The 16,213-nt window shown below is 50.0% G+C and overlaps 2 protein-coding genes across 3 annotated transcripts in view; both read right to left on the minus strand.

The window, feature by feature from the left end:
• Positions 1-16,213, minus strand: part of ENTREP2 (endosomal transmembrane epsin interactor 2) — a 117,527-nt gene that overhangs the window by 33,201 nt on the left and 68,113 nt on the right. The gene's annotated exons all lie outside the window — the stretch shown is intronic.
• On the minus strand, positions 3,469-4,476 carry NSMCE3 (NSE3 homolog, SMC5-SMC6 complex component). Its single transcript, XM_049782705.1, has one exon. It carries the CDS (start codon positions 4,459-4,461, stop codon positions 3,469-3,471), a length of 993 nt encoding a protein of 330 aa, XP_049638662.1. The 5' UTR covers positions 4,462-4,476.

Here is a 16,213-nt window from a genome sequence, read left to right on the forward strand (position 1 = left end):
ATTGAGTTTCATACAATGGCCAACACCCTTCACCACAGCACATTTCCTGCCACTCAGTTTCCTTCCTGCCCTTCCCCCTGCCTAGATGTGGCAGGCATTGACATTTCTCTTCTCTGTCTCTCTCCCTTTTTCCCCTTTAGACACTGGTTTGCAATACTGTTACTGAAGGGGTAGCCTGCATATCACTTTCCCTCCTCTCAGCACCCAGTTCTTGTCCACAGTGATCATTCCCACTTCTCATTGTCACAGTGCTCCCTTCTCTGCCCTGGGGAGCAAAACTGGCAGCGTTGAGCTGGGAGAAAATCTTGCTGACCAAAAAGGATTCCAGTTCTGGGGGAGGCTGAGAGCATAGTTTGGGGGAATGGGCAGTGAGTGAATATAAGAACCTCAATTCTGGAATTTGCTCTATAAACTTTGCTCTAAACTCTCGCTCTGCTGCATGAAAGCCAGGAAGAGCCTTAGCACGGTACTATTTCTCCAACCTCTATACACTGTTTCAAACAAGGTATTTGAAAGATTGTTGTGTATGTACCAGTGGTCCTCAAACTATGGCCATTGTATTTGTATCTGTTTTGTTTCTTCATTGCAAAATAAGATATATGCAGTGTGCATAAGAATTTGTTCATAAGTTTTGTTTTTACTATAGTCAGACCCTCCAATGGTCTGAGGGACAGTGAACTGCCCCCCACCCCCGTTTAAAAAGTTTGAGGACCTAAACATTCCCATGAGATCATAATGTTACTGATCCTACCCTGATGGGTGATTGTGCCCTACCCTAGGGTGTGACCTGGCATTCTGCTCCCACCCTAGGGTGGTACCTGATTCTGAGGTATAAAAGCAAGGGTCTGTGGAAGGCCGGGGCTTTTTTCTGGGGCTGATTCTGGGGCTTTTGGCTTCAGCCTTATCCACGGAATAAAGCTGGTATCTTCAGAAGCCTGCCTGTTAGCTTTATAATCGCCGCATTCACCTCAGAACCGCTGGCTGAACAGAGTGGCAGATGCGTGGTCCAAGCTAGAGGAGAAAGACCTCATCCTCCATCCCTCCATCAGTCAACCCCATCATGGGCTGACTTGCAACAAAAGACATCAGGGAAATCTGAGATATTCCACCAGACTATCCCTAAAATAGCTCCAACCTGAGGACTAAGAATCAAAACATAGCAGATTAATTGGAGCATGCTACAAGTTTCTAGAGTCATCTCTAATTTTCTCTGCCTCTCTCTGAACACCAGGACCAAGAGAAAAGTTTAATAACCTAATCAGATACCCAGAAACAAGTGGGGGGGTCACTTATGCAGGGTGCAGGCACGTGAACTGAGTCCATCAAAACAGAAACTTTAATGGTACTTTAAGGCATTTCCCTAAACTACACCAAGCATTAAACACTTGAAAACACTACCCAAAATCGAGTATCAGGAATAGGAAAGATCCTTGGGGCCTGTTGTCATTTCTCAAGATTGTTCTGGATGTTGGAATTGGAGCAATAACACAGGGGGCAAGGGGTAGGTGGCCAACCTGGGTTCAATCCCAGCAACCGCCCCCCCCCCCCATAGGGTTCCCTAAGCCCCACCAAGAGGGATCTCTGAGTGCAGAACCTGGAATAAGCCCTGAGCACTGCAGGGTGTGACACGCCCCCCAAACAAACAAAAACAAAAGGCTCTTGAGTTTGAACCAAGGCCACCCAAAGACAAGACTGACATAAAAGATCTAAGAATTGGAAAACTTAAACAACCTATTAGTATGCATAAGATTTAATTGTCTGCTGATTTTAGCCAACAGATAGTTAACTGTGGAAATAACCTGAAGGAAAAAAAAAAAGAAAAGGTGGCTTGTCTTGGGGTCTGGAGACGCAGCATAGCGGGGTGTGTTTGCCTAGCATGTGGCCGATCCAGGTTCAATCACCTGCATCCCACATAGTCCCGAGCCTGTCAGGATGATTCCTGAGCTCAGAGTCAGGAGTAATCCCTGAACACCAGGTATGGTCCAAACATCAAAAAGAAAATTCAGACTAGTAGGTGGCTATCAGGGTGGAGGGAGGGGGCAGCAAAAAGGGCCTTGTCCTGGCATCCCATATGGAGTGACTTAAGCTCATAGGAGTGACTGAGTGCGGAGTTAGAAGCCCTGAACATTGTCCAGTGTGGCCCCAAAACAAACACACAAAAAGACCGGTGACTTCAGAACCAGTCAGCAACTCTGACCACAGAAATAAACAAGATGTTTGAAAAACAAAAATAGCACAGTATCAAGGAGTTTTTTGTTTTGTTTTGTTTTTTTTGGTTCACACCTGGCAGCGCTCTGGGGTTACTCCTGGCTCCATGCTCAGAAGTCGCTCCTGGCAGGCTCGGGGGACCATATGGGATGCCGGGATTAGAACCGATGACCTTTTTGCATGAAAGGCAAACGCCTTACCTCCATACTATCTCTCCGGCCCCTCAAGGAGTATTTTTTAAAATGAAAACAAGTAGCTGGCCTGAATTCAATTATTACTTACAGGTAGAGCAGGAATCAACTCAGGCAGTCTGAAGACCTTAGCTAATTTTTTTTTTGCCATCTGCAGCCATGTTACCTCTGAAGGCCATGCCGACTTCATTCAGGGCTTGCTATGGGCTCAGGTACCAGATGGGGGTATGGGATCACACTTACATCCAGGGTAAACACCCTATTTGTTGTATACTCTTCGCTCCAACCCCAGAAAAAAAATAGATCTTACAAAGTGATCTAATACACATACATAAAGCAACTGCAAGAAAACATTATCTACCCTAATACTACTAACAAATGTCCTTTTCCTTCCTCCCAATGCTGTTTGAAATCATGGACTATCTCAAGCCTGATATATAAAAAGTCCCTGCTTAATCAAGCGTCAAGCACAGCCACATTACTACTCCAATATGGTAACCAAAGAGTTGCCAGCTACAAATGCAATATAAATATCAAACATTACTTGGAGAAAATATGACCTCCAGATAACTCAAGAGGAGGAACCATCCTTTTATGCACTTCGAAGTGTCAAAGTGGTTGTGTTGAGGTTTTAAAAAAAGGGTAACAGGCCGCTACATCTGTGCTTCTTAATATATAAATGTTTTTATTTCTCTTTTACAAACTGGGATTGCTAAAAGGCCACAGGTAATCATACAATTTCCCTTTTACTCTCTTGGCACCAAAGCGGTTCAAAGGTAGCGTCTTAAACGTCCCGGCTTAATGAACAACTCTTCCGAGCAAGGCTAACACAAACCCACACAACTCTCCTCCTCCCCACAGTGGCAAAACCAAACCGGATAAACCTCCTGCCGTGCTTCCAGAAGCGCGACTCTGGGACCCGATAACTTAGCCATTGCGTCCGAGCCTGCAAAAGACTCGGGCTTTCGCGACCAGTCAAGTCTGCAGAGGTGTGTCAGGCGCCCCGGGGGCTCCGGGAGGGGGGCCCCTTCCGTCCCGAAGTTCCCCCGCGAGCGATCGACCGACCGATCTAGCTCTGGGCGTTGGCCAAGAAGGCGGAGAAGGAGGCCGGGGAGGCGGAGGAAGCGGAGGAGGTGGAGGCGGCGGCGGAGGAGGGCGCCGGGCTGCCGGCCGGGGGCCGGGCGCGCGCCTGCTCGTCCGCCAGGGCCTCGCAGTACTGCGCCGGCCAGTCCTTGGGGTCCTGGTTGTGCACCTTGGCCACGAACTGCAGCACCTTCATCTTGCTCGTCTCGAGGCGCGTGCGCGGGCCCCACTGCAGCTCGTAGTCCACGGGGTCGGTGTGCGGGATGCGCCGGTAGTCCAGGTAGCGCTGGCGCACGAAGTCCTCGGTGATGAGCTTCTTGGGGTCGCCGAAGACCAGGTGCCGGCGGGCGGGGTGCACGCCCAGGCGGCGCAGGAAGTCCCAGACCTCCGTCTCCTTGACGGCGTTGCCCTTCATGAAGATGAGGCCCAGCACGATCATGAGCAGCCCCGTGGTGGGCGTGCCCTGGTCGCCGCGCACCTCGGCGTCCGCCTCCACGGGCTCCAGCGCGTTGACCAGCACGTAGGTGTGGCTGCGCGGCTCCAGCTCCACCAGCCGGTAGCCGAACACGTCGAGCAGCCGCTCGGCCGCGCGGCGCAGCAGCTCGGCGAACACGTCGCGGTAGTCGCCCGCCACGTGGCGCAGCATGTCGGCGCGCCGCACGGGCAGCTTGCGCTGGTCCTTCACCAGCAGGAACTGCACCAGCTCGGCCACCTTCAGCTCCAGCTGCGCGGGGCTGCGCCGGCCCACGGACGGGCCGGGGCCGGGGTCGGATCGCCGGGAGCCCTGCGACTGCGACTGCGACTGCGACTGCGACGGGGACAGCGACTGCGACTGCGACAACGCCGACGCCGACGTGCTCGGGGCCTCGTCCGACCGCCAGGCCCGCCCGGCCCCGGCCCCGGCGCGGCCCCAGCCCCGCTCCCGCTCCCGCTCGCCCAGGCTCTTCGGGCGGCTCCGCGCCTTCGCCTTCTGCGACATGGCGCGGCGGCCGGAACGGGCAACGGGGGGGGAAAGAACCGTGCGGGGCGGCGCGCGCGACTCGTCTGTGTGTGTGTGTCTCTGTGTTTGGCGGCGCGGGCGAATGACGTGGCGCGCGCGGCGCAGGGGGATGACGTCGTCACGCCGCGCGGGGTGGGGCGGAACGGCGCCGGCGTATGACGTTGAGGGCGGGCGGGCACGGGGTAGGGGAGCGGCGGTGCCGGAGAGGGACTTGGGGAAGCGGCGCGGCGCGGGAGAGTGACGTCGTCACGTCGCGCGGAGGAGGGAAGCGGCGCCGCAGAGTGACGTCACCGGCCGCGCGCCGGCGCCATGGCAACGGCGTCCTGGACCGAGAAGCTGTCATCTACGTCCTGAAGGGGAAGAGTCATCGAAAAGGGGGAAAATGGAGGACCCGAAGCCCGAGCTGAATGCTGCCGCTACTGCACACAGCAACTTGCTCGCCAGAGGTTTGCCCTTTCTCTTGAGGCGTCATCACTCACGCACCAAGAAGGGAGATCATGCGAATCCTGAAGGAAGTGTGTGTTCACGGCTGGAGCGGAGCCTTCGGGCTCAGGGAGACCCCAGGGGTACCATCCCTCATAAATCTGTGCCGCAGGCATGGATGCTCGAGCACGCACACACACGCTGATAGCTAGAATGAGTCAGGCAAGAACACACACACACACACACACACACACACACACACACGAGGATAGCCACATTGGGACATTTCATTAACTCAAACCATTAGCGTTAGCAAAGATCTCAGCAAACGTGGTCCTGTTCTGTGTGCTCGTTGACGAAGAAGAAATGGAATTTTCCTCTTTGACTTTTGAACCGCCCCAGAAAGTGGGTAAATTCTTTAAAGAACCTAATCAAATTGACTTTTTTTGTTTTTTAGTGAAAATGTACTCAAAGGAAGCAATTTGAAACGCATTGTTGCGAATAATAGCATCAAAACACCATCTTATTAAATTTTTAAAAATTTTTTCTCTCCTTTATTATATATTTGGTTTCTGGCCCACACCTGGCTCTGCACTCAGAAATTGCCCCTGGCAGGCTTGGGGACCATATAGGATGCTGGCTATCTCTCCAGCCCATAGAAATTCATTAAACGTTAGTAGCATAAGAGCTTTGTTTGTAACTCAATATGAAAATGCAGTCTTGGGGCCGGAGAGATAGCATGGAGGTAGGGCGTTTGCCTTTCATGAAGAAGGACAGTGGTTCAAATCCCGGCATCCCATAGGGTCCCCTGAGCCTGCCAGGAGTAACCCCTGAGCGCTGCTGGGTGTGACCCAAAAACCAAAAAAAGAAAATTCAATCTTATAGTGGCACTGAAACTGCAGTGTTAACTATAACATATTTCATGGAACGCCGTTAGATAACTAAGGCCTAGTGGAGAGTGAGTAATAGCTTGTCTGTTCATACACCATCTAACAAGCTGTTCTCGAGTGTCAATCTTAATGACAAGCTTGCTAAGGAAAACAAGTACAACATTAAAGCACTCATTTTCCTACAAAGACAAAATTTCATCTGTTTCAGATTTCCCTGAAAATTAAAATCTGGACTTAAGTTCAAAGAAACTTTACAATTAAGAATTCTACAAATTGGGCTGGAGCAATAATACAGCAGGTGAGGTGTAAACTTGCACATAGCTGAATCTCAAGCAGATCCCTGGCCCGCCAAATGATCCCTGAATGCAGACCCAGGAGTAAACCCTGAGTATTATTGGGTATGACCCAATAATGCAGATGAAGGGACAGGCTCAGAGACAAGCGTCATCTGGATGTCATGATGGATCCTGGGACACACAGCCTGTGTGTTATGGGCAGAGAACAGGCAGCTGTTCCAGAGTAGGTCTGGGAAAATTAGCGTGCGCACGCACACACGCGCGCGCACACACACACACACACACACACACACACACCCTTAAATGTGGGAAGAAATAGATCAAGGGGCTGGAGCAAAAGCACAGCAGAGAAGGTAATTGCCTTGCATGTAGTCGACCCAGGTTCAATCCCTGGCATCCCATAGGGTTCCCCTAGCCTGCCAGGAATTATTCCTGACTGCAGTCAGTAGTAACCTCTGAACACCTCAGGGTAAATAGGTCAAGGTGCTTATTATTTCCTTGGGGTATGGGATAGGGGAGGATCTTCCAAGCAGAGTTGAAGGGGAGGTAGCTGGGGATTGAACCCAGGACCTCACAAGCAAAACCTGTGCTCTGCAGTCAGAAGTAACTTCTGAGCACCTCAGGGTAAATAGATCAAGGTGCTTATTATTTCCTTGGGGTATGGGATGGGGAGGATCTCCCAAGCAGAGTTGAGGGGGAGGTAGCTGGGGATTGAACCCAGGACCTCACAAGCAAAACCTGTGCTCTGCAGTCAGGAGTAACTTCTGAGCACCTCAGGGTAAATAGATCAAGGTGCTTATTATTTCCTTGGGGTATGGGATAGGGGAGGATCTCCCAAGCAGAGTTGAGGGGGAGGTAGCTGGGGATTGAACTCAGGACCTCACAAGCAAAACCTGTGCTCAAGCAGTTGAGTGGCTCCCCTGCCCTTAGAGTTTCTTTCTAGTAAGGTAAAATGTTATCATGATTTCCTTTATTGTTGTTGCTTTGGGACTATACCCAGTGGTGCCAGGGGTGGAGTTGGGGGGGGGGCTTTATGGGATGCTGGGGATTGAATCCAGGCTAGTGAAGTGCGAGGCAGTTGCTCTCCCGCTATACTCTCTCCAGCCCAAAATCTTGATTTTCTTGCTCAGGAGACTAATGGAAAGTGTAATTGGATTCTAACCACCACAAAATCATACAGCAGCAATGCATATTCATTTTTCCTTTTTTGCTCCACCAGAGAAAGAACAGACGAGTGATTTAAAAAGGGAAATATTTGCAAGCACTTTGTGTTAATACCCTGAATACTTTTATTACTAGAGCAAATAATTTTGATCCTCCCCAATCAAAATTCTGAGAGGCAAACCCTGTGCTTACTGAGATTTAAAATGCATCCAACAAAAGAAATGCCTGCTACCAATTGCTCCTTCGATGTCTCTAGGTAATTAAATGCTTTATTCCATCTCCTAGGCAGCAAATGTCTGCCCCAAAGCTCTAATCATCTTTATTATCTCCTAAATTCCCGCTCTTCGCACACTAGTCTTTCTTGGAGAATCAGAAAAAGATTCTAAAGAATTCTGACAGCAGCATCATGCTAAAAGCAGGCAAGACTTGGGGGAAGAAAAGCAGTGGTTATAGGACGCTGCACCTTGATGCTTAGCTGGAAGCCGCCTCTTTCAGTGGAGAAAGTAGGACACGTGGCTGTGTGAAGGAAGGATTTGGGACAAGAATGCAGATTTGGGTAGTGAGGTGCCCTCACCTGTGCTGGGGGGAGGGGCAACTGGGCTAGATATTTCTGGGCCTGAACCCCGGGACAAAGGAGTGTTTAAATGCTCAGGAAAAAGGGTTCCACTCCAGAAATACTCTCTGGCTGGTTATTTTTGCTTCTGGATCTTGGCCTCAGCGGTGGCAATTCGACGATTACACTAGCAGGATCCCATGAAACTGAGCTGACGTGCGCACTTGACCTGACCTTGACACCCTGAATCTGACAGGCTGACTGGGGCACGTTGAAATTTACAGAAAGGAAGGCCCATGTTGTTGCGACTCTGACAGAGAGATGGTCCCACACTGACACTGATGGGGACAAGTCTCAAACAGACACATTGGTGTCAGCACAGACCTGCAGGACTGCTGGGCCCTTGCTCCACAGGGTCCTGGCAAGCACCCACTGGGTGCCCTCAGCTCACAGAGCTCCCAAACCTGTCGCAAGCACCAGCAATTCCTCCATTCACCTCATTCCTTCCCACTGGAAATAGGCCCAAATTCCCCCTGCCCTCAAGCCATCCTCAGGGGAGCAAGTTCATTCCCTGTGTCTGAGTCAGTCCAAGATCCCTGAGGGTCTCCTCGTCCAAGTTGGTTACGGCTCTTCTAGAAGATTAGACAGAGTTTGCACCAAAGGCTCTGTGACTCATGGTGTCACATGGAGCCTGGGTAGCCCCCAGTCTATGAAGATCTAGTGAGCTTAACCAGTTCTCTGTCTACCAGCCACAAGTTCTCCTGCCTTCTGTAGATGGTGCGGGGTAGAGACCTCAGGAGAATACAAGCTTTATGGTGGGGAACATGCCTGGCACTGGATGCAAGGTCAGGAGGCTGGATTGGAGGCTGTGGTTCTAGAAGAACCCAGAAGGTGGACTAGCCACCCTGGGTCAGATGAGGGCAACTGGCTCAAGGCAGCTAACAGGCCTACTCTTGACTGCTCTGAAGTGCAGATCTGGGAGAGCCAATGGTGTTCACTGAAGGGGAGAGTCTGGTGCAGTTTATTGCCTCCCCATATCCCTGCCCCAAGGGGAAGACCCCTCTGAGTCTCCTGCCTCCCCACTGACCTCCAGACCAACACAGGTGGAGGGGTACTCCATATCCCACAACACAGGAAAATAAGGTCAGGTAATACCGCAGATATGGGTTTGAAGGCAGGAAGACGGGGCCACATGAGACAGAGGTCATCACAGGTGGAACTAATGGCAAAAACAGAAATAGCTGCGATAAATACAAACAATGAGGCTGAAGGGGACAGAATTAATTAACAATAAGATGCTTTCGAGCAGAATCACGCCTGATATTTGTCGTTTCCAGAGCCAACAAAGGGAACAAGAACAGTTAGGAGATTCAAACAAAAGCTCAAATGAAAGCACGCCATTTGAACGAGGTGCGGTGGCTTGCTTTAGGGGGGCTAGTAGGTCAGTCAGTAACAGACGTTTGGGGAGACAGGAAAGCCAAGGAGGATTGGGGAGGAGTTCAGCTGCCCCCTCACCCCGTCAGAACAAAAGTGACGGGTTATGAGGAAGCAGGAGAAAAAGGCATCCAGGCAACACTTCTGAATTTCAAGAATAAGGAAACAAAATAGTCTCAGGCTTCTTGACACAGAGAAGCAGCAGCAGACCTAAGCAATTCGGTAGGAGTTGACGCACTCGATTCGAATGAGGCCACACTGGCGGTGACCCTGGTTCCATCCCTGGCACGGCAGGCAGAATCGTTCCCCTGTGCTCTGAGCCAGGAACCGCCCTTGAGCAGCGTGGGGTATGACCCTACAAGCTCCCTCTGGAAACGAACAGATTAATGTCACATTTCCTCTCCTGCCTGCGTGGACCCCCACAGTGACATGATCCCAGGTAGTGGCCAGGAAGAAACCAGAAGGGAGACCCAGCAATTGGACCCCCAGCAAACAATAATGAAATCCACGCAAAGGAGCCAGCTCTGGCTGTACAGAGGGCAGAGGCTCATCGTAGGAGCATTCTGGATCAACATCCAGTGCTGCCCAGCCTTTCCCCAGAGGCCTGCTCTGACCTCACTGTGTTCCCTGGCCCTCCTACCAGTTGGCCTCCTTTCCTGGACCCTTGTGAGTGATCCCAGCAGAGCAGAGAAATTAGAGCGAGGAGAGAGAGTGTTTCAGGGTCTCTGCTGCATGGTGTGAGGCCCAGAGATGGCGCCTCTCTGAATGCAGGAAGGACTGTATGTTTCTCCCCTTAAGTGGCCTGCTGGTGGGTCCTTCCAGTTGAGGGCTGTGTGAGAAGGATTTACTCCCAAGCCCAGTTCAGCCTAGGCAAAAGCCCCATCTTGGAGGCAAAAGCTGGTCCCCCCCACCTTCAACAACCCTAAAATCAGCTCCACTATGTCCCTGCAAAGCATGTCCCTGCAGGTATTAAAAAGATAAGAGATGTTATAGCTTAATTCAGCTGCTGATGCAATTGAAATAGATAAAAAGGAAGCAATTTCCTGCAGAGGCAACAAGTGCAAGAAAAGAAGCCATGGTCCAGGGGAGAGTTGGGTGGGCTGAGGGTACATTGCATTCTTGGGGGGCTCAGGTTTGGTCCACAGAACTACATGATATGGTAGACACCTCCCAAACAGATATAAGGAAAAAGAGAAAGATGTGGAATAATGGGGTAGGGGTTAAGGGGACTCAGGAAGTGGGGTTAAGAAGGGACAGAACTGGGCCGGAGAGATAGCATGGAGGTAAGGCATTTTGCCTTGCATGCAGAAGGTCGGTGGTTCAAATCCCGGCATCCCATATGGTTCCCCGAGCCTGCTGGGAGCAATTTCTGAGCGTAGAGCCAGCAGTAGCCCCTGAGCACCACCCAGTGTGACCCAAAAAAAAAAAAAAAAAGACAAAACTAAAAATCCAAGCCATAGAGTCGACAACACTAAATCATGAGCCCTGAATTTTAACAATTAAACTTTAGAAAGTGCCTATCAAGATGGCAGGCTGGGAGGGGAGGGACTGGGGTGAACTCTGGGCACAGTGGTGGAGGGAGGTTGACACCGGTTGTGAAATTCATGCTGGAATATTGAATGTCTAAAACGTAACTATTAATAACTTTGTGAATCACAGTGCTTTAATTAAATTAATTTGGGGGGGGGGTAGTTGGATTATACCTGGCAGCATTCAGGGATTACTCCTGACTGCGCTCAGAAATAGCTCCTAGCAGGCTTGGGGGACCATATGGGATGTCAGGGATCGAACCTGGGTCCATCCTGGGTTGGCAGTGTGCAAGGCAAACGCCCTACCACTGTGATCTGGTGATTGGATTACTTGGTTCCTCTCTACTCAGTTTTTGTTCTCCCACCCCCGGCTGTGACCTGTTCTTTCCTAATAAATATTTTGGGTTGCAGAAAAACACTCATTTTGCATTTCTGGACTTCCCACAGAGCCTCCCATTTCTTCAGAGCTGAGGTCTTACATGCTGGGATTCCTGAACTCATTTCTCCTCCTTTAGTGTGTGTGTGTGTGTGTGTGTGTGTGTGTGTGTGTGTGTGTGTGTGTGTGTGTGTGTGACTTCCTGCATCGATGTTTGCTTCCAGTGTCCTGGCTTTAGAACCTGTGGCCTAATTCTAAAAACTGCAGTCAGGAACAAGGACAGTCTGGAGAGAAAGAAGCAACGTGGTGTTTGCTCCCTATGACGAGTCGTCAGGAGACCAGGAATAAGAAATTCTTGCCCAGTTCCTGACTTAGGAAATTTGTGTAAACGCAAAAGGACATCAGACCCTTTCTATCTGATTTTCCACGATAGACAAAGGACTAGCAGTGATGTAATAAGATCCCTTTCTCCCTCGAACCTTTGGGGCTGTTTCGTTATGACTCGCAGCTCAGTCCCCAGAGACTGAGAACAATCCCAGCCCATCACCATGGTCTCTCCCCATGGCTGGAAATGACTTCTAGAGCTCAGGCCCTTAGAACAGAGATTTTCATCTGGGTTCAAGGAGCTAGCCCTGCTGTGAACCCCATATCATTCCAGACAGCCATAGGAAGGAAGTGAGATGGGAAGGGACCTACATGGAAACCACAGAAGTCAATTCGGGATCCGCAGGGATGATCCTGGTTTAGACCATGGAAACACAAAAGCCGCAAATAATTCTGTACACAAAAAAGAGCCAAGAAACATCCTTGTTCTAGAATGACAGGAGTGAGAAAAGATCCCTTGATGGGGTACAAGAAGCCTGAGGGCTTGGGGGGCATGTAGAGTCTAGTCAGGATTTGGGGGCTGCAGTGGGTGGCTCTGAGAAGAAGCAAGTATCCTGAGTCTTCAGAGGTTCTGCTCCTCCCCAGGTTACCCCCAAACAAGATGAGTTGGGCAACCCCAACACCAGCCTCAATCAAGACACCTGGGACCGGAGCAGTGGTGCTAGAGGTAAGGTGTCTGCCTTGCAATTGCTAGCCTAGGACAGACCGCGGTTCGATTCCCCAGTGTCCCACATGGTCCCCCAACCCAGGAGGAACCCCTGAGCATCAACGGGTGTGGCCCAAAGACAAAAACAAACAAAACAAAAACCAAGCAAGATACCTCCAGGGACAGTTGTGCTGCGATGTCAGGGAGATGTGACCAGCTTGGGAATGAGCAACAGGTGAATAACAGAGAGGGAAAGAATGTTCCAGAAGTGGCCAAGCTTCCCTATGCATGGAACATCCAAACCCTACCCTCTCACTGGCGAGAGACACCCCTACTAGCTCCAGCTCCCAGGTCCTTTCTCATTTTCCGTGAAAGATCATTTTCCGGCTTTGGTGAGGGTAAAATGCGGGATGTAATGATTTGGGGCCGAGCCGGACGGACATTATAAATATGCTCATTTCAAAGCTATTTTAAGAGCCCTTTCTCCATTAATTTCTCATTCACTTGAAAATCTAATATAACATCGCCTGGCGAGTTAATGGACTTAAACTTCATCAACTTCCAGTTGAATTAATTCTGATTTGCTGGCAGCCTCAGTGAACTCCACAAGCCCTGTGAGAATCCAAAGTTTGGTTTAGAAATTAACTGTAAACCTGGCTTTGCTGGGAGCCTAAGTGCTTTTGTGACAGGCTGCAATTTTCAAGTAGAAAGACCAGGCCCAGAAGAAGAGCCAGTTCCTGGAACCAGACCCTGTGGAAATATCCAAGGATTTGGCCTCCTGGTCAGATATCGGAGGCCAAACAGCAGTGGACAAGTAGCGAGATGATGCTGCACCCTGGATCTGGAGATGCCTGACCCCTCACTGAGCTGACAGCCTGCCATACTGTTTGTCTGATTTGAACTACATTTGATCTACAACCGATCCTAGGTTGTACTAAGGACAAATAATTTTAAAAGATCAATACCCAGAGGTGGGGATCCCCTAGACTGAGTCCCATGTGCCCTTTAAATTTGCCATGTGAGTCATTCTCAGGGTCCTCATTCCTTAGGAGATGCTGGACCCCAGCATGCTGGAATAATCTCCCTTGCATTTACATTACTGCCCATCTCCCTGGTGGTCTTTTGGGTGGCAGATCCTGAGTTTCGAACTTCAACAACCTTATTGAAACAGCAGATTTTTTTTTTTACTTGCAAGAGTGGGAAAAAAAAACCAAACGTGCCCTCCTCCACTTAATGCCTAAAACCAGCTCTTTCCTGAGCCAGCATCATTCCACTTAACAAAAATGAGCAAAAGAGACTTGAGAGCTCAAATTCTAGGAGGAAAAAAAAAAGATGAAAAGCTGGGAGATAGGGGCCAGAAAATAGGCATAGTAGGAAGGCTTGCAAGCAACCGACCTGAATTCAACCCTCAGTATCCCATATGGTCCCCTGAGCCTGCCAGGAGCGATTCCTGAGCACAGAGCCAGGCATAATCCCTGAGTGCCCAGTTGAAGCCCAAAACCCAAATAAATAAATGAAATGCTGGAACTTGGGATCCATTTATTAAGAAGGAAAATGCTTTGGAAGTGGAGGAGGCAGGGAACAAAACAAAACAAGGTTCCAGATCAAAGGGATCAAGTGTGGAGCAGTGACATCACACTCTGGACTCAGAAACTCAGTCTGAGGAAACTTTCAACATTGGCTCCTTTGCTGAGTTATTTGTAGCATAAATGATAAATTTGTAGCATTTATTTCCTTTGCTGCGCTGTAAATGGCAGGATAGGTCAAGGCCAGCTACTGACTGAATCTCTTTCTTTCCTTCCTTCCTTTCTCTTTCTTTTCCTTCCTTTCTTCCTTTCTCTTTCCTTTCTTTCTCTTTCTCCTTTCTTTCTTTCTCTCTCTTTCTTTTCTTCTTTCTTTCTTTCTCTTTCTTTCTCTCCTTTCTTTCTCTCTTTTCCTTCTTTCTCTCCTTTCCTTTCCTTTTCTTTCTCTCCCTTCCTTCCTTCCTTCCTTCCTTCCTTCCTTCCTTCCTTCCTTCCTTCCTTCCTTCCTTCCTTCCTTCCTTCCTTCCTTCCTTCCTCCCTCCCTCCCTCCCTCCCTCCCTTCCTTCCTTCCTTCCTTCCTTCCTTCCCTCCCTCCCTCCCTCCCTCCCTCCCTCCCTCCCATACCTGGCAGTGCTCAGGGGTTACTTCTAGCTCTGCACTCAGAAATCGCTCCTGCCAGGCTCAGGGGATCATAGGGATGCTGTATGGGATGCCAGAGATTGAACCTGATTTATGCCAGGTTGGCTGCATGCAAGGCAAATGCCCTACCACTGTACTGTTTATTACTCCAGCCCATCACCTTCATTTCTCTTTTTCTTTTTTTGGTTTTTGGATTTTGGGTTACATCCGGCAGATTCAGTGATGGTGGAAGAGGTTTGAGTCACACCAAGCAGTGCTCAGGACTCATTCCTGTCCTTTTGCTTAGAAATCACTTCTGGTGGTGCTCAGGGGGGTGCTATGGGAAGCCGGGGACTGAACCTAGGTCAGTCAGGACCATCTATTTCTGGGGATTTGGCCCAAGTCTGACGATTGAGGGAGGAAATTTTTGGAAGGGGGTTAGTGGTGAAAGAATCCATGTCCAGGTTGTGGTGGTGTTTATTCTAATCTTGCAAATGTTAGAATTCAGGCCACAGCCACTGCTCAAAGGTAAACTCCACCATATGGAAATGTTAAGAACATTTAAAAAGTTCATGGCTACAGTTAAGAAAAGACGCTAACTCTAATTTCCCAGTGTCTGAGGTTCTATTGTTTGGAGAGAGCCCTAAGAACCTGCCCCCACCCATCTGTGTGTGAGGGAGATGGACTAAGATTTCTCAGTACTTTAGCAGAGCTGGGCAGCCAGCAAGAAAGCAACTCTGAGGTCCCAAAGTGGCAACAGTCCCCCAGAAGGTGCCACAGGGTTTGAGGGAGCAGTGGAGGGGACAAAGCATTGGGAAAACAATCAGGAGTGAGAATGAGAAGAGTGGCCTGCAGCCCACAGACCCTTCTAGTGAATGAGAATCGACCCACCCAGGAGTGGCAGGTGTTAGGCAGGTCTCTACTGAGTTCTGCTGAGGGACAGACCAACAGCAGCCACCAGGAGGCTCTGGAACCTCCAAACCTTCCTGCCATGTCATCTGGTGGACAATGGACACGAAGGGGGGCTCAGTGCCAACTGTTTCAGTTCCAGGACAAACAATGGGGTGACCTGTGGAGATGCTCTGAGGACTTAATAGTCCTAGAAACTCACTCCCTTTGTTCATATTTGTTGTGTATGTAAATATTTTAGGGGATTATTATGTTACTGACCCTACCCTGATCAGTGATTGTGCCCTACCCTAGGATGTGACCTGGCATTCTGCCCCCACCCTAGGGTAGTACCTGATTCTGCTTCCACCATTGGGTGGTACCTGATTCTGGGGGATAAAAACAAGGGTCTGTGGAAGGTGGGAGGCTTTTTGGCTGGAACTGAGGCTGAGGCTTTGGACTTCAGTCTTTTTTTTTTTTTTTTTTTTTTTTTTGGTTTTTGGGCCACACCCGATGGCGCTCAGGGGTTCCTCCTGGCTGTCTGCTCAGAAATAGCTCCTGGCAGGCACGGGGGACCATATGGGACACCGGGATTCGAACCAACCACCTTTGGTCCTGGATCGGCTGCTTGCAAGGCAAACACCGCTGTGCTATCTCTCCGGGCCCTGGACTTCAGTCTTGTCCATCAAATAAAGCTAATATTTCCACAAGCCTGACTGTCTGCGAGCTGTTTACCCGCCGTTTCACCTCAGAACCGTCGGCTAGACAGGGTGGCAGACGCATGCTCCGAGCTGGAGGGGAAAGACCTCATCCTCCATCCCTCCATCAGTCAACCTCTTCAGGGGCTGATTTGCAACACATATTCTTTTTTGGAGGGGGACACGTCCAGCAGTACTTAGGGGTTCCTCCTGGCTCTGTGCCCAGAAAATACTTCTGGCAGGCTCTGGTCAGCCATGTGCAAGGCAATGCCCTTCCCACTGTGCTATTGCTCCGGCCCCTCTTAACTC

Source organism: Suncus etruscus, chromosome 11 (genome assembly GCF_024139225.1).
Source record: "Suncus etruscus isolate mSunEtr1 chromosome 11, mSunEtr1.pri.cur, whole genome shotgun sequence".
NCBI classification, from domain to species: domain Eukaryota; kingdom Metazoa; phylum Chordata; class Mammalia; order Eulipotyphla; family Soricidae; genus Suncus; species Suncus etruscus.